General features: G+C 39.4%; 1 protein-coding gene across 2 annotated transcripts in view; it reads left to right on the forward strand.

Moving 5' to 3' along the window:
* The first annotated feature begins 4,667 nt into the window (after window positions 1-4,667).
* LOC139962566 (uncharacterized) overlaps window positions 4,668-19,232 on the forward strand; it is a 36,077-nt gene continuing 21,512 nt past the window's right edge. The window contains exons 1-2 of one of the 2 annotated variants that reach the window (XM_071962683.1): window positions 4,668-5,507; window positions 14,697-15,042. In XM_071962683.1, coding sequence (XP_071818784.1) covers window positions 14,762-15,042 — 281 coding nt within the window. In that variant the 5' untranslated portion in view covers window positions 4,668-5,507; window positions 14,697-14,761. The remainder of the gene's footprint in view (window positions 5,508-14,696; window positions 15,043-19,232) is intronic. The other variant, XM_071962692.1, reaches the window with a different exon arrangement.

Below are 19,232 nucleotides of genomic sequence, written 5' to 3' on the forward strand. Positions count from 1 at the left end.
AATTTTACTTATTTCCAAACCGTTGTTATACCACATGTGTAGAACGGTGTTTTTTTCAGGTTTATACCGTTTTATCATGTGTGCAACTGTTCAAAGTCATTTCCATTCAAAGATTTCGTACTAAACGACAATGTTGAGCTTACACAATCGGTAAACCTGAGCTTTGTATGTTATTCCAATGTATAGAGTAGTATAAAATGCACTATAATGCCAAATATCACGAGTAAATTCTTCACATGAACAGTTGCTCAAAATGTATAGCCGAAGTCAAAGATTATCGAGAGAGCCTAGGAGCTTACACGGAGGGAATTGGGTACTCTTTCTGTGTACGGAATTTAATGTCGAAAGATGTTATAAACATGATTCGTGAATGCATATATGTGCAAATCAGTAGGGTGACACCATACCTGACAGGTGTACAAGAAGAATTTACAAGGGCAATTTGTGATTCATTGATCGAATAGCATTCAGTTGTAGCACTGAATTGACACTACCATGTATGAAGGCATAGAAGGAGCGAGTATAACTCAATCAATCGAAGCAAGACTGAAAATTTTGGCCGAAAATGCCTCCCAGATCTCTGGAAATGACAATTCCCAGGCCTGGTAAGTTGCATCTAAGCATTTTCTATTTTGAAATTACTAGCGATATCATAAAAAAAAAAAAATAAATAAATACATACATATATGCTAAAGGGGGGGGGGGTGGTCGCCCCTTCGGCCACCCCATTATTACTCAGCAACCAAACTGTATGTTATTTTTCTTGAACTTGCGTGAAGTGCGCTGCTACGTGACTTGGTCTCCTTGAAAGTTCCAAGTTGATCATATTTCTAGTTCACGTGATCATCGAGCGAGCCCGCCGAGTACACCGAGATTCGAGTTCTCCATCTAGAGCGATCTTTAAAGTTTATACCTCATATCGCAACAACCTTATGTTATCTTGCATGGCGCCCTCACTTTGTCTTCGCGTTTGTCGTGTAGCTTACTTGACAACAACGTTGTTGTATCGAGTTGAATAAGGGGTTGTATAGGTTACAAACATTCTTTGTTGTTTGTTTGTTTTCATAACATGACAACTTTTTGCATTATTTGTATGGATTGTGATTACATTTAATATCTACTATCGATTTTACCAACCGTATAGCCCAAAAGGTCACACAACTTCTTACTCTCGTTCGTAAATCTAGCCAGGCAACAATAATATCAAATTGCAGAGGGGCGGGTGGCAGGCTGATAGGGGAAGAAGTTATAGGAAAAGTGGTAAATATAGCTTACTTATAACAACAGCATTAACTCGAATGTGTGATTTGCAACCCACAGATTGCTATGGCCAACTTGCACATTGCTCCAAGTTCTGTCTTGCATAAATATGGACAAATTATTCGAACTCCACTATCGTTCCTGTTTTCACAAATCGAATTAGTCGATTGCTTGACTAGGTTGCTGATTTAAATAATTTACCTGTCATACTTGTGTACGGTTTGACAATATGGTGCTCGGGAAGGGTTCCAACTGAAAGGGACTCTATAGACCGCCTACCCCTCCCCCAACCCCCACTCACCCCCCCCCCCCCCTGCGATTGGGCTACTACAACTGGGCAGTTTGCTTCTTCTCATTTGCTTGATTTAGCCTATGATTACAAAATACTGAACAGAACACTGAGGTTAAAAAATTGACTTCCCTCAATTTTCATGTTCAATTTTGAAGCAATCATCCTGTTTACATTACATTACAATTGGTCACGTACCGTGCATTGTTTTCCATGTGTAGTATGTCTTGTAAAGATAACGTACTTAAGCCCAACATATCTCAGTTACTATTGACATTCGCGGTTTCTTTTCATCGTTTTCGGTTATCATATATTTTACATCTATATCTCACACGGTACCTCGGATCGATATAGCCTACATATCAGTTCTATCAAAATATAAAGGTAAATTTGTTATGAATTGATTGTATACCGATCAATCATGTTACGTGATGTCAGCGTATAGTCACGTTGTTTTTGAAGTAACTTTAAAAGAAATAGACTATATGAACACTATATTTGTTAACCAAACTTTATTACACCGAAACATCGGTAGTTAGTATATATCTATTCCCTTTTTCAATGGATTCTTCAATACTCACCTGATGTAACAATATGTAGCTAACGGCAAGCACATCGTAATGGAGGTAAACGACAAAAGCAAATGAATATATATATATATATATATATATATATATATATATATATATATATATATATATATATATATATATATATATATATATATAATTGGAATCGTAATGAGTTGGAAAATCAAGAACAGTAAAAAAAACTTCCAGCCATCACCGGGATTCGAACCCGGGCCTCCCGTTTGATATGCGGACACCCTAACCACTATACGCTAATGTTTGTATGTCCAGAGGTTCGAAACCGGTAAGGAAGGTCGTAATTCCACTGTAGGCGTTGGTCACCTGTATCGAACAATACTAGTTCTGTTTTTGGTGACATATTTTGCCTCACTCTAGAGATCAAAATGCTTGGTTCTACAAATAAGGTTTACTCAAGATAGGTAAGATGCATTCTAAAAGCGGAAAAGGATTAAAAATGATTCATCGTCATGAAACGGTATTGAGAAAGCCTTCTGAATAATGATTCAGTAAATGTTGTGTTCATGTTTCAAGTTTTTTCTTTGATTTACATACCAATTTCATCGTTTTGCAATAATGGTTAGACAAAACTTCGTAACCAGAGATCATATATGCTACGCTAGCTAACATTTTATTGTTAGGTCTATAAGAACGTTGGCCAATATATCACACAACTGTTGTACTAATTGATAACCTCCAACATTGGCTCATTAGTTCCATATTAAAGAACATTCACAAAATGCGGGATATATCAGAGGATGTGACGTCATCATTCAATTTTGGAAATGGAATGAAATGTTCTTTGTTCACTAACTTCACTTCACTATTATCACCAGATGCATATTGGGTTAATTTTGTTGCATTATTGACAAAAATATGTGAAGAAATTGAGCATTGTGACGAAAAGGAGGTCTTTCTCAATGTCTGCCCGATTGTGCAATTTAGTTTGAATTTAATGGCTTTTATACGTTTCCGTAGCTCTCAACATGACGCCCAGCTGCGAATACAATCCTTTGCGCAGGTGGTATAGACACATGACATATGACAAAAATAATATCTCTTAAATTCGGTGTCTCGAGATCTGATAACATTTCTATTATATTGCTAAGTTTGTTTTGGCAAAATTCTGTTCATGACTTTGTTCCTTTTACAACGTCACCGAGACGTCGATCTTGTAATATCTTACAGTACTTTTCATTAAAGGGAGTGAAGACTCGCGCACAAAGAACGTCTGATGCCGATAATCTGACCTACTTTCGAATGAGGTGTAACATAAGTGTTAGACACCACCATCGATCCCAGAAAATACACACACAGCTCGCTACCGTCGGTAATTGGGCACGAGTATACAGTCATTTCATGCAGCTACGGTCAATACCCACAACACAGTGTACATAGCAGCGATGGACATCTCAGGTCCAGATTAAATATATCAAGGTATCATATTTCATTACTGTTTGCATTTTGTAGCGACAAGAAAAAAACTTCACTTGCAAGCAACAGAAAGTAAACTTTTTTCAGAGGGCGGCACGCGGTTTGGGGCGAGTCTTCAATGTCCTTAAATCGCTTTCCATGAAATCGGGAGATTTTGGTCGTCAATAATTCCCTAAGAACTTTCCAAATCTATTCCCAGTTTTCCTAATATTTATATCACAATTTATCAAAAGAAGACACGTTTTGGAACCAAAATGACCGTTAATAAGCGAATAATTAACGAAAGTCGTAAAAATCCCCGGACTTTACTAGTATTGTTCAGTAAAAATCTACTCCCTCAATTTAAAACAGTTTTCGAACAATACCCTTTCTCATGAAGTTGACTATACAAAGAGGGAAAGGAGTTATCATTTTTGAACAAGCACCCTTAATTGGAAAAGGTGCAAGTTTGTCCTGCTCTTCAGTTGTAACAGTGAAAGGTTGTCATGGTTACAAGGAGGAATCAATATCATGACAGAAGCCTCCTTAACTGGTATGTGTTTATCTTCTTGCCCTCATCTTACGTGAGTGACCTACTCTGTTTGCTTACCGACGGACAATATTAGCTCTTCGATTTAACGCTAGTTTCAGGCTGCAGTAAATAGATTTGTCTCGGTTATTTGTAACGTTAAACTGACACGCGTTATACTGTACTCTGTTGAAGACCACATGGTCTCGTTGGGGCCTAGCAAACGTCTGTCACATGGTGTAATTTATGACATATAGTCTTAAGCGGCGGTATATATATGTTTAATTGAACCATGGAGCTATAAACAGAACACATCACGTAATTTATACGTTGTAAAGCCTGTTTGGTCATCTTCTGAAGGTTAAATAACGACCTAGTTTGGACGTTGAGTGTGAACACCGTATCAGGATGCCACGAAGATAAATGAATTACCCAGCGCCTGGCCAGACACCAAAGGACTCACAAGTATATGATAAGGAGAGGGTAATAACCCTATAGGGTCATACAGGCAGGCGACAGACTCATGATATCGACAACCTCTCCTTCACCATATAACCGATTCTTGACTGAGGATAACCAGACTGCAAGTCGGTTGACATCTGGACACAAAGAACGTAGCTTTGCACGGGTTTCAGTCATTGGTCTTTCGTTGTTTTCTTCCCATTCTTTTCCTTCTGCGGGATGCCTCGCAGAAACAGAAAAGAACTGAGGAACCTGAAGGGTCTGAACAATACACGGGAGTTTTACCAGTGACTGCATGAGTGGTTGCGGTTAAAAGTATCTTTTTAATGGGAAAGACTTTTTGACATATTGTTGGAGTTCAAACATAGGCCAGTCATCACATCTGGTATTTATAGCCTCGCTTGCAAGTCGTTGTTCCATAAATATAAAACAATCAAGTCAAAGAGAAGGGAGAACCAGAAGGGATATCATTTGTTATTACTAATGTAGTGGTCTTCCATTCAGCGAGTAACTTGTGAACCGAGTGAAAACTCGCGAACCGGATACCAATTGTATGATTTGAACATGCACAACCCGAGTTTTGTTGTGTTGTTATAGGCTTCTATACGTCTTGTCGTATTCGTTCGGCTATAGCTCCAATGAATGGACGACTTCGTTTGTGTTGTTCTAGATAAGAGGTGTTAATTTGATTGGAGCACGGGAAGCTAGCTAGAGGCTTTCGATTGGTCACCTCGTTATTGAGAGAGGACGTCGGATTATAAAAGGGGCTTTATCGAAATTAATAATTTAATACCAATTTCCCTTTTCCTTGGATGAGATCCAACAACAAACACGCGATTCGTGGATGTGCGGTGTATGGTCTTTTTCTCTCCGAGTCTCTCTCTCGAGTTTTATGGATTTATAACATTAGGAGTTAGTAGGTTACTTGTAACTTTAACCAAGACATAACATCTTTAAGTGCATGCAGGTGAGTACATTAACCTGATTGTCTATACTTTCACTTAAATGACTATAGAGTTTAATAGTGCTGCAAATACATTATAGTGTACTTTTCCCATTCTTAAGACCTGTGAGCATAAGACTAGAATGGATAAAAGTACTTTCCTTGTTACTATCTGGATGCACGGTCACATTGCCGAGTTTGTTTTGTGTGTGAGATGGGGGACAGGGGGTTGGGAAGAGGAGGAGAGGCAGTGATTGGGAGATTAGCTGATGTCAAATGTCGGAGAAGACAGACATTTCCTCTCAAAACGTGTTAGCACGATATTGTCAGAATTAGAAATCTAAGTGAGTTCCAACTGGGAGGGGTTCCCCTCCCCTTTGGAAAATTTTCAAATGCCTCAGGTGCTTAGATGTAAAATGGTGATACTTAGAAAACACTTTTTAAATCAATTTTATTTCAAAAATGTAGCTTTTTCTTAGATAAAATTCACATACTTTACGTGGTTTTTTGAGAGCTTTTGAGTTGCTTGTGTCATAAATTCGTGATCAATTGGTCTTAGAGTACTTCTCTGAAGAGTGTATTTTCTTCAATACTTAATTGGTGCTACTGAGCTTATTGCTGAATTCCACACATGTCTGCAGGACATACTGAAATGGGTTCTGACATGCAGCATGGCTTTCACCGTTTCAACCTTCAGCTGAAATTTCCCTGAGTTCCATAAGTCATTCATGAGAGGAAACACCCTTTCTACTGATGCATTACTCCCCGGAATTTTGTTTTTAAAATTATTTTACTAATAAAGCGGGATATTTTCGAAATTCCTGAACATTTTGACGAATCGGGGACATTTCCGGTGACACTTGTTCATCGGGGACAGGACACTGTAATCGGGGACTGTCCCCGAAATCGGGGACGTCTGATCGCCCTAGTATATAGACCTAATTGTGCAGGTTGTTTAACTACCCGCTATAGTACACACTGGACGTATCAGGCACCATCATTACAGCTCAGCATAAATATAGCTAAGTTTTCGCATCAGGCTTTCGGAAGTACACTGTAGTGCAGCTCCTTCAGGGTGCATGGGGAGAAATTATAATAAAAACACCAATAAAATAGAATACCAGTGTACTATCGAGAACTAAAAGGTATAGGCACAAGCACACATAAGAGGCTGAATCTTACAACAGATGGAAACAGTTAGGCCAAGAACGAAACCTGAGACTATAAGTAGCAGAATACCTTAATATCAGCCGGGGGGGGGGGGGGGGTGGGGGTCTGCCACACACCTGGCACCGGCCTGTCCTAGGATACCCTACTATATACTAAAACCCAACCCGGTGGCCGTCCTGGCCCCTTTTATGTTTTACATCTCTAACTTTTCATACTTGTTTATCAATGTACCGCTCCCACGGTGTCATTTAAAATGTTCCAGTGTAATAGTTAGCCCCCTTGAACTCAAATCTATCCTATCGATGTGTTCGTGTAAGATTCTCAATACACACTCCACCATGATAGGGCCTGTAATCATATCGGCCTTAATGGTAGCCTCTGTTAAAGCGTATCGGCCAATTTTTCTTTGCCAAATGCGCTGGGGTCGTTTTTTTCTATTCATTATACGCTATGAGCGATACGTTCCTGTGATTGCGCCGGAAGCGTATGTAGAAAGGGGGAGGCAAATATAACAGCCGTAGCATTTTCCAATTTTTAAGTAGGGAGACTCATTTGCACCGCTGAACAGACTCCGAAGAGTTAAGCCTCAAGGAGACTTTAATTCTCCACAAGAATAATCTTCTTTTAAATTTGAGTACGTTGGTTCTTGCCTCTATAGGTGTACACCTACTCGGTATACACTGATGTACTTTGAACGTATGGTTTAAGTCTTGGGGAGTAACGAGTGCGGGGTCTTTTGTGTAAGTTCTTAGCAAGGTTTAATTCAAGTATACTTAAGTAGATTGACAGAGCGTAACCACAAAGACACTTAGTACAAACCATGCCGAAAGGGGGAGAAAGGGTGAAGGTTTAGTGGAATTATAGCTTGTAACGTCGATCAGTGTGTAAACATATTTTGAAGATGCTCTTTTTGGTATTTACTGTTTCTTAATTCTTCCACACCGTTCTGCAATATTTCTTAACTCTTCTTTGGTGGACAGTTTCTGAGATGATACAGACCTTTTAACGGTTATTGAACTGAGATACGACTTGGAAGTATGACACACACATAAACGAACAGACACACAAATATGTAACTTGCTGAAATTTATACCTGGAACGGTAGTTTGAATCTCTGATTGAGTTTCATAAGTTTTCACATCAATAAATAAATATAGGAAATATTTGTCATGAACACAAAAATCTCATCTTCACGTAAGAACCAAAAGTAAAGAGCCATACGGCCAGTGAAGCAAACAAGCAAACGATGTTTATGTGAGGGTTTGTATCTTTGTGTTTCTGTAGTATAGGATATATCTTATAGAAGGATATAGGGCAACTCAACTACACATGGCATGTCTCCTCTGTATTTGTATGTGTATGCACCCTCATCAGTCAATATCATTTACAAGCTGACATTGGTTGTGTTAGTCTGCGCATTAAAGTATCCGTAGATATACAAACTTGTAGAAAGCACGAAACTTATTGTCTTGTCGAATTGCCATGACGATTGCTAAGATGAGTGTCATGTCCAATATGTCTATAAAGCTTCTATTGCAATAGGCTTACTAAAGAATGGTTAAGATGACGAAGGAATTGTTAACGTATATGATGACGATAACTCTGGCGGGATTGACAGGGAATATGATAGTATAAGGAAGCTAATCATGACGATACATCAGTATGACGATAATTCTGTCGGGGAGGATGACAGGGAATATGATAGTATAAGGACGCTAATAATTACGATACATCAGTATGACGATAACTCTGGCGGAGATGGCAGGGAATAAGATAGTATAAGGACGCTAATAATGACGATACATCAGTATAACGATAACTTTGTCGGAAGGATGACAGGGAATATGATAGTACAGTATAAGGACGCTAATCATGACGATACATCAGTATGACGATAACTCTGGCGGGGAGGATGACAGGGAATATGATAGTATAAGGACGCTAATCATGACGATACATCAGTATGACGATAACTCTGGCGGGGATGGCAGGGAATAAGATAGTATAAGGACGCTAATAATGACGATACATCAGTATGACGATAACTCTGGCGGGATGACAGGGAATAAGATAGTATAAGGACGCTAATAATGACGATACATCAGTATGACGATAACTCTGGCGGGATGACAGGGAATAAGATAGTGTAAGGACGCTAATAATAACGATCAGTATAACGATGATTCTCTGTGAGATGGGGGGGGGGGGGCTATAACCCGAGCTTCCTCTTGCGCACGCCCCTGCTTGAGAGTAGTGTTAATTATGAATGATTCATGAACGAGGCGTTCTTTTGTAGACAAAATTCTATTTAAATGAAGACTTACTATTATTCGCAGAACAAATACACAATACTTCTATATAACATGTATTGCACGGATATGAAATGTTTGAGGGTATGTTGAATGTTGCTCCAACATTACTCCAAATAAGGACTGACATTGAAGGAAGTGGGGTGGAGGGGGACTTCACTTCTGCAATCTCGGATATGGACCAGTGTAATTGAACGACCAAAAGAGCCATCGGCTATACCCATCATCGACCATACATTACATCGCTTATCGTATCTTCACTATTACACAGAATATGATAACGTGAACGGCTCTTTCGTTTCATTGAACATTCACAATGCTTTATAACATATATGCGACCTCGTCAGGCATGCATGACCAATTTTCACCGATCTTAATATTTTCAAAACATGATTTATACGCATTAGCGTATGGTAATCTGCACATTGTCGGATATACGTATTGGCTGATTATTTTCAATTATGTTTTTTATGATTCGCGTAGAATAATAGTTATAAATTCCCTGAAAACTTTAATTCCCTTAGTTTCTTTCCGCTAGGGATTTAAATCTCAAAGCGTGTGATGCTGGATTTCGATAACTAAATTTCTTCATAGATAATACGCTGTCCAAATCCCAATGGGACGGTTACACGAATGTATATACGTAGCACAAGGAAGCAATATATCAAGGCAATGAATTCCAAACATAACATCATTAGCGTTCCACACTTGTGACTAAAGGCGTCGATAGCCGCCGAGGTCGGGCGCAGGGGACAATCAATGTCGCAGGGCTTATTTCGCACTCTCAACATATCCCATATTTTCCCGGCCCCTCCATATTTCTCGGTCTCCCAAATTGACCCGGACCGCGAGGTTATTTGTAGCATCTCCGACCCCTTCTCTCGTCAGTCGTATTGATCATAGCTGAATATCAGTCGGCTGTAGTTAAAGGTCTTTCTCTTATTTTCATTTGGCATGGATTTACATGGTACTTGGTAGGCTCGTAAGGGTACTAATGATGAACCCATTGTGCGTTTTTCAATGCGTAGAGCAATCAGCAAAATTGAAGAACCCATAACGCGTACAGGCCAATACGCTATAAATGACCCCTCTATAGGCTACATAAGCACGACGCTATATTAACACAATGATCTGTGTTTAAATATTTTCTGAAGTGATCCAACAGTTTTGTCTTTGTCAGGGCGGCTATAACAAGAGGGCCTGCGTTTTTCTTGTCACCCCTCAATGCTTGGTAACCTATATGACAGGATGGACCCCATACAGGAGGCTTACTTACCTGGAATATTTCATCTTGTTTTGTTCAGGGAGTTTTGTCTATCCTATGAATGGTTCACCACTTAACCCCAGACCATGGTCAACTCGAAAGCAGGAATACCTCAACTGTTGAACTTGTTCCGTTCCGATTTATTTTCGTCGTATACTATACCAGTCCACCAATATGATATATTTACTTATGTCGCTCAACGAGTTAAAACAATCGTTTCTTATCCAGCATAAGCGAATAAATCTCAAGTTAAACAAATGAAAATCTTAATATTTTAGTGTTTGTTATCGTGAATCTTCTAACATTGAATTACGACCTACATCGCCATGCATGACATCAAATTTATTGATACCTATTTCGAATTTGTGAAAACGGAACAAACCACTAGGGGATCACTGGTCCACACACACTAAATCCATATTTCATCTTTCTGTAATTTAGTGCACTTTAATGTCTTGAGGTATAGGTCACAGTGACAAAGAGCCACCATCAGTGCCCAAATGAGGGTCCTGGAGGGGGTAACAGCACCGTCAATTTAATCGTCTGCCAAACTTTGTACACTTTCTGCGCGGTACGTAAACACTCACTGAATCTGAATGGCTTCTTTATCGATAAGATACGAACATCAAATGACAGGGACATCGATTAACGTTACAAATTTGAAGATGGATGGTCCGTGTGTGGGGGAGAGGGGGCAGGTGCAGGGGCAGGAGTACGACGACCAGTCCCGTCTGTGGTGGCACTACGATAGCGTGAGAAACATTATTGTGAAAGTTTTTAGGGCTATCTAGTCCAGTCCCCCGTTAACGGATGTCTTTGAGTGATGAGACATGCCAATGACATGTGGTAAATGCAGTATACTGTTGTTTTCCCCAAACAGGCTTTCATTTCCATGATGCAATTGACGTCGGTTGTACAATTAAATACGTTGTAAAGTTGGTATACTAAAAGAACGCTGTAAACACTTGGGACAAATCATATACGCATTGGAAAGTTGAAACATTGCAATGTATATCAATACCACGGTAACAGAAAGTAACAAAGAAAGATGCCCATCTGCATCCCAACTATGAAATGGCATGCGAATAGTATAGCATAATGATTTGATAAAGGATGGTTGTGACCCTGGTCGTTAGACGCCAGCTCCCATGGAGTCTGGGGTCCTCTCCAACCCGAAAAAAAGTAAATTTTAGACGACTAACAAATGGTGCATTTTGTGGCATATTTGGGGTATCAGTCTTTAACCAGGTTTCCCTGCTAGGTTGTGCTAATAACAACTATAATTTGTGTGTGTGTGAAGGGGCGGGGGGGGGTCGAAAAGGGGTTGGGTATACACCCACTCGCCTATACCCTCTGAATCCACGCTTGTATAACAGTGACGACATTTTCATAACTGAATTCACCCATCTTTGGTGAATGAATTTAAGGAAAATGCGTTTTAGTATAATTAGAGGTTAGTTAAAATGCCAGAAATTATGGACAAACTAAGAGAGCTCAAATTAGTGACGGATCTCGTCAATAGACATAGAGAAATACTCTGAAACGGTTGTGTTTTCACTTTCTGAGATTACCTTTATCTCTTTACCCAATCCATTTTGGAGTATGTACGAGGCAAATTCTACTTTTCAGTGTATAAGTTAGGCATATATCGAGCTAGCAAAGCCTTCAGGAATGAGTTTAGATAAACCCATGCCATTGCTCGAAGCAGCAGCGACATATATAATACAGGGAACTGCGCAGCTAAGACAGCATTATTATTATTATTATTATATCAACACCCGTGGAGAAATATTTCTCAAGTTACAATGCTAATCGCGAACTTGATAATACCGCAACCTGTTGGAGATCGTCTTTGTTCTCATCCCTCTTTTAAAAATTTATCCTGGTTTGATTTTAACCTGAATTTGACCACAAAATTAACAATGATAACCGCGAAAGCGTGTCCTATGCTTCTAACGTGGTCTACTCTATTGTAGGCCTATATATCATCTCATGGAACAGACTGACAAAGACGTAATACATTCTGAGCTATATGTGGCATGTGGTGTATGTTAGCAATATAATCTCCGTATCGAATGTTCGGTATCTCTTTGACGAACACTTATCTTTTAGGGAGAAGGACATCGCTTTATACCCGTGTTCGCCCAGTTCTCTGCATAAGTATGATGCTCGTGCCCCCAAATATCGACACCTTCACCCCTCCAAATATCCAAAGTAGGATATCTTCTTGATTGCTAAGGATAAATGGGAAGGAATTCATTCTTTTGTTCATTGAAAAACCAAACGTTTGTCCCCATCTTGCATGTTTTAGGTTTAGCGAATTTTGAAGTTTATTTCAGTGACGTGCCTATAGCATTTAAATATGGAGGAGGAAGGGGAAGGGGTGGCAAATTCGAATTCTCCGACGGATTTTAGGAGGGGAAAATGAATTGATATGGAGAGCCAAAGGTGGATTCAGTTTTCACAAATGATCGGGTGGGACCCTGGGGTCGTTGAAGCCGACTCCGATGTAGGGAGGGGGTCTGGGGTTCCCCTATGGGAAACAAGTCAAATCATATGATGTAATCTGATGAATATTTGTTACTAATTTTCTTTTTTTGCCAATATTTTATTATCCCCGTTTCATCCCTGAAAATGTCTGAACGGGGTTGGGGGGGGGGGGGGCAACTTACACTAGATATTACTTGCTCCTGTTAGATCTGGGAATGGTAAAAGGTCCTTTACATTTTCTGGAGGCAGGTCGTGGAAAAGTCTTCCCCAAAATTTGAATGCTTTAATATTTTTAAACGCAATACGAAAACTTATATATTTTGGTCAGATGTCTGATATGTGTTTGTCTATCTTTTTGCTGTCCTTTGTGCTCTTGGATGTTTTCCATTTTTCAACTGCATAATATTGTACTTGTATTTTGTATTAAGGGCTCCTCTGGAGCAGGACTACCCTCATTAAAGATGGCAATAATAAAAATAAAATAAAAATCCGCTACTGGCCACGTCAGTGTTGAGGCGGGGGGGGGGGGGGTGGTGGAGGGTTGGGGTTGTTCAATCCGGGTTTAAGATGTTTCCTTTATTGACAACAACACCCTGAGATCACTATACTGATATGTACGATTTTTATAAGCGTTTACACCCTCAGCATCGATTGATGTTCTCGATCTATTTTCAGTCAGTGTGCAGAACGTAATTACTCCCAGTAATGTTTATGTCGCGAACACCATTATAGTTTGACCTTTACTGTGACCCTTGCGGCCTTGCCACATAATACAAAGCTAATGCATGAAAGTTCTGGATAACTATATATATCACATTGTTCTATTTTTTTCCGAGAACTAAAACAAATAATAGAATTCGCTCCAGGGGAAAAGGTTCAATATAGTGGATTTTTTTACTTAAGCATGGGAAGACTTATACAACTATTACAGGTGAACCCTCCCCCCCCCCTTTTTTTTTTTTTGTTCTCGTCGAACCTCACACAAAGTATTTATAAGCACAACCTTGCTTTTAGAGCTACTTATATAGACCTAATTTATAAAAAAAAATAACAATCACAATTTGGATTCTAAATATTTTTATTTCCTGAGGAGGAACCCCAAACCATCCTACACGGCAATTCCATTCAATGTCCCCTGGGCAGAACCATATTCTTGATAAAATCCTTGACTCGCCTGTGGCCCTCCCATATAGCTTCAGGCCAACCTAAATCAGTCGGGGGAATTTTCAAGTTTTATTATTTATTAGCTCAATTTTCGTGCCTAAATACACATAAGAATGCGCCATTAGACAATCGATGGGGGGGGGGGTAAATATTGAATCCCCCCACCACCCCTCCACCTTCGAAACCCTGCGCACGCCACTGATTCGCTCCATTTCAATCTGTGGCTATTTTTTCCGCGTTTTCCTAGAAATAGAATTGCCCTCACACCACGTTTTTATAACAACACATTAACTAGTATTTAACTCCTGCATGTACTGATGATGAGAGATAATTTCTTAACCTTGCATGATTCACGGTAGGAAACGGAAATATCATGCGCGATAGGGAAATATGGAATATACAACAACAATATGAAACTGATGATATATGGAGGACAAGTGAACTTCTGTGTCCCGTCATTTCCAGAAATGAAAACATTTTAATGACGCTCTGTTTGTTTTCATATGGCGTAATTTTGTATGCATTGTTATCAAAGGTGGTAAATGGTGCGTGCTAACAATCACGTGACTCATCTTTGACAGGAATAAAGTTGACAATACGAATACGAGTATACGAATACGAAGAATCTGACCAGTGACTGTTTGGGAATATCCGCCTTTCAAAGTTTACACGGCTATTGTTATAACGTTATACGAATTCTAATAGGTCTCTTCAGGATGTAGTATAAATTCTTCATAATATACCGTATATAAAGGGAAATGTGACATTTTGTTTCAAAGTTTTCTAAAATTTTGTTTTCGTTTTTGTGATTGTCAGGTTTTGCGAGGCTGTCCAGCAGAGTTCGTTAGATCACCGTAGAAGTTTAACCGATAGAAATAATAATGGAGCTTGGACTTTGCAACTTATTCTACTCTCTCAGTATTTTCGTCTGCGCCTGTGTTGCCATGGGTATCCAACCGATATTCCAAGGCGATGAAGACAACGACTGGGGCGAACAACTTGAGGGACCAATTTATGACGGCAGTAGCAGCTACTCGATAGATTCTTATTCCTACTTTAGTTCAGACAATGACGTCTCTAATGGGGAATCGGACTCCATCGTCGAGGAAGCATGGGAGGAGAATAATGCATCCTTACCGTCAGAAAAAGATACCACTGAAGGGTGAGTCTATATGGGTATGGTTAGGTGTTAGGGCATATTATAGTAGAGACATACTGGCTAATTGCCAATTGCTTGGTCGTATCATGCTGATGTGTTTATTGTGTGTGAAATGTGTTCATGGATAGTCAGGTGCAAAGCATAAAACGGGTGGGCGAGAGATATAGGCTATAAGCGTATACCGTACTTATACCGTTCTTATTATATATACTTGCATATATTTATAAACACATTGAAGCATGGAAGGTTAATTATTATGACTTTGGCCATGTAAATTTAAATCACTGTCGAATAAATTCCTCTGTAATTGTTACACATCTAACTCTCGCGGAAGTGTTATTAACTTGTACATCTATAGCTTATTTTGACAAGCGTTGGTGAAACTCTGATCATTCCTGCAGAAGCAAATATATCTTTGCTAATACAGGTGTCGTTTAGGTACCTATTATGGCGCAGTCTACTTAAGACGAGCGGAATTATCCTTGAAATCACTTGGATGAATTGATAATTAATTACAAATAATTTAATAATATGTTTTGCTTTATCGAAAATATACTAACCACAAAACGAAATGTCTAGAAAGAATAATTTGAAAATATTTCTTCATTCTTTACGATCGACAGCAACACGTAACAGTTCAGATGGTAGCACGAACACACACGCGCGCGCTCACGCACACATATACATTACTGGTTTATACGGTGAACTGATGATTTGGACATATCTTTGCAAATTTGCAACACACCTGACTTCATTTTTAAGAAAACTACATTGAAGGACTTGGTAGCAGAATTCAAGTTAGGCTTATACTTTCCGTTGTTATGGTAAAATCATAAAATCTCAACAATTGCGCCATAATTGGTAACGCTTTAAAACAGCATGCATGCTATATAGACACAAATGTACGATGAAGACGATATAACCATATATCAATTACATTGAGTATCTCCCCCACGAAATCGCTTTCGACCAATTGAACCATCTATACACAGTTCTCTCTCCACTGTATAATGCATGTCTCATATGCACACGTTGGAGTTTGTACTCGTGTGGCCCTTGATAAACTGATTTATATACATCCCTTTGTTTTAAATAACATGTACGATGGCGTTTCTACAGACGATCGGCAAATCTAAGACAAGGTACCACATTGCATATCATGGTAGTATTACTTCACACTTTCAGTTGGCCTTGTATTTGGCAACCATACATGAATACAAAGGATTCAGAAACCATGACAGGTTCAAAGCGACAAGTGAGTGTGTTGGCCTTATTAATACACAGCGTTTGGTACATGGTCCAACCACTTTCGCTCAATCTGAATTCATCAAGTCAGTCATGATTCCAATGTAAAATACTGTAAGGGCCACTTAGCCTCCCACCTCAAGTTCTTCATCTATGATAGTGTTACAACGGGCATTCGAAACGGGTGCAAATAATTGGCCTGCGGTGTGAAAAGCTGGAGTTGTGGCCTACATTACGTGGTGAATAGTCAGTCAGTGGTAGCCTATACGCGTTTGGTTACACAGTACACATACACACATATAGTTCTTATATACTTTTTACGTAGGCCTATATTAAAGACGCAATCATACATACAGTATCAGCAGTGGGTTTCCCAGTAATGAATAATTATGAACTTAGTCTCGTTGAAATGACATAAATTTACGCGGAAGTACAGTAGGTGCAATAAATGTCAGTAGTACTAGCGCTGTCGACAATTCTTCATGTAAACCTTTGAAATACAACCCTGTCATTTTCGATATCTAGATGTGTTAAATATTATACCACGACGGGGTACTAACGAGATCCCAGTTAGGAAGCGGTATCAATCACACGTGTGGTCGCTATACCATTCGGACTAAACGACCTGAACAAACCCCTTCGGTCATAATATTTCCATTTCATAATTGCGGTTCTATTGCGAGTATTATATCCCGTATATGTCTAGTCAAAAAATTTGTAGAAAAGGTTTATGAATTGTCCCTATAACCGCATCAGAGAAATTGAAGGTCAGGTGTGGTGCTAGTACATCCCCTAGTATACGGTACCCAGAAGCTGAAATTATTTCTAGAGACGATATAGTTGATTATGCGGCAAAATTTAATTGGTTTGATAGCCTATAGCAGGGGGGTTCACAATAGGCGGTTTGCATGCGGGGCAATACAATAAAATAAAAATAAATAATTGATCAGCCCACAATCTAACTCTAAGCTGTCATGCGTACCTTCATGACATTAGGTTTGAGCAAACTTCGGGACCTGCCCGTTATATTTGATCGTTTCTAAGTAAAGTGAGATTCTCTTTGGACCTTTGCCCCAACAGATGTTTCTCTCTATAGCCGTCGTAGAAAAAAAAAGTTAATTGATAACCTCTGACCTCGAGAATGCATGCAAAAGTCTCAGTCACCAACTTGGTTTCGGCAGACAAACAGGCAGAAAGATAGCTAAACCCAATGAAGACTTTCTAAGAAGAACAAGTATCGTTGGCGCATTATCAGATTAGTAGGCTACCGTATTGGTTGCATTGCCCTGTCATCATTGTCAAGATTTGCCTTCACACTTGATAGCTTTAATTTGATTCTTATATATTTTTGATGTCATCCTACCGAAGGAAACATATCTGTGATGACACATAGAAAAGGCATGGACAGTGGCGTCGCCAGATATTTCAATTTGGGGGGGGGGGGGGGGCACAGGGGCCAGCACTAAATTAGGGGGCACAATGTTTATTTGTGAATGCCGTCCTGGGGGAGATGTGTCCCCCTCCCCTTTGAGAAATGTTTGATTAATTAAGGGTCTTTAGATACAATCTGGTGCTATATTTTGATACTTGAAGTACTTTTATGTTCAAGAATGTTCGGGCTTAGTCTGTCCGATATTTATGTTTTTAATGGAGGCAGATAAAGTTTTTGTTTGAGTATTTTGTTTTAACACTACAAATCGCATATGGGGGGGGGGCACTACTATGTTTTGGGAGGGCAAGTGTTCCCCCAGGCCACCCCTTGGCGACGCCACTGGGCATGGAGGAGAGTTATCAAATAAGAAATGTTGATTTTCAACGTTTTACCATCACCCTTTAGTCTATGGGAATGGGGGATGTGTGCATGCATAGAAAGGACCTTTCGTGTGACTTTTTTGGTTATCAAACTGTTTTCTTCATTGACACAAACGGCACTCGCTGAGTCTGCAAATGTGTTGAATAGTTATTGTATTTCTCAGTTAAAAACACCTTTTCTGCCAAAGTAAGATTTTGGAAGGATATCTGAAATGGAATGAAGACATCAGTTACAAACTATTCTGTGATTTCTTTCCTTGATTAATGAAGGTTTACATAGCATTACACTGAAGATGAATGCCATCTCCAGACAAATGTTGAGTCGAGGCACAATTCAACCGTATATAGTAATGTGGAATATTATTGCCGTCCCTGTCTTTGTCACATAATCAGTGACGGACATATTCCTTTAAGATACATATAAGAAATACAGGGACATAGAATGGCAAATTAACATATCCAGGCAGGGTGAAGGCATGGGGAGGCGGAGGGGGGGGGGGGTGAAGATGTTCATTGCATGCCGTCCTCTCCATGCATGGTCCTTGTGCAAAACATGTACTTGAAGTTACATCAGTTCACATGCATAAGTGCTCAATTTTCATGATCAATATACCTCAAATAGGTGCACTTCTGTTTTAATAACGTCATCACGGAATCTTCAACACAACTCTTTGAGAGTTCCCTTCATCATATGTATAGGCCTTCTTATTTAGAAGTGAACGGATTCGACAGTGGCAGTCTACTTTCCTCGAAATCTTGTCTCCAAATCCCTGGGGTTCCCAGGGTCGCAAAAAAAGAAAAATAGAAAAAAGAAAGTCACACAGCGCAGGAGGAGGATTCGTTTGGAAGATTTTGGATCGTAGTCTGTATTGGTAAAAGGGTGTTCAGGGGGTGCATAGACAGGGTACACATAAAGCAAGAATGATGATTTAAATTGAAATAACCTTCTGCTCTTTTCTAATCGTGTTGTTGGCAACAGACAAATTGCTGCCTGAGGACCTTTATTCCCGACTACTGTACAAATATGTCTCAAGACTCACAAACCTGTACGATTTAACATTAAAACATATTCTGAGTCCGATCAGAGAGCTGTCACCGAAGTCTGTGTACGAATGAGTCCAAAAGTCAAACAATAT

The sequence above is a fragment of the Apostichopus japonicus genome, chromosome 3 (assembly GCF_037975245.1).
Source record: "Apostichopus japonicus isolate 1M-3 chromosome 3, ASM3797524v1, whole genome shotgun sequence".
Lineage (NCBI taxonomy): Eukaryota > Metazoa > Echinodermata > Holothuroidea > Aspidochirotida > Stichopodidae > Apostichopus > Apostichopus japonicus.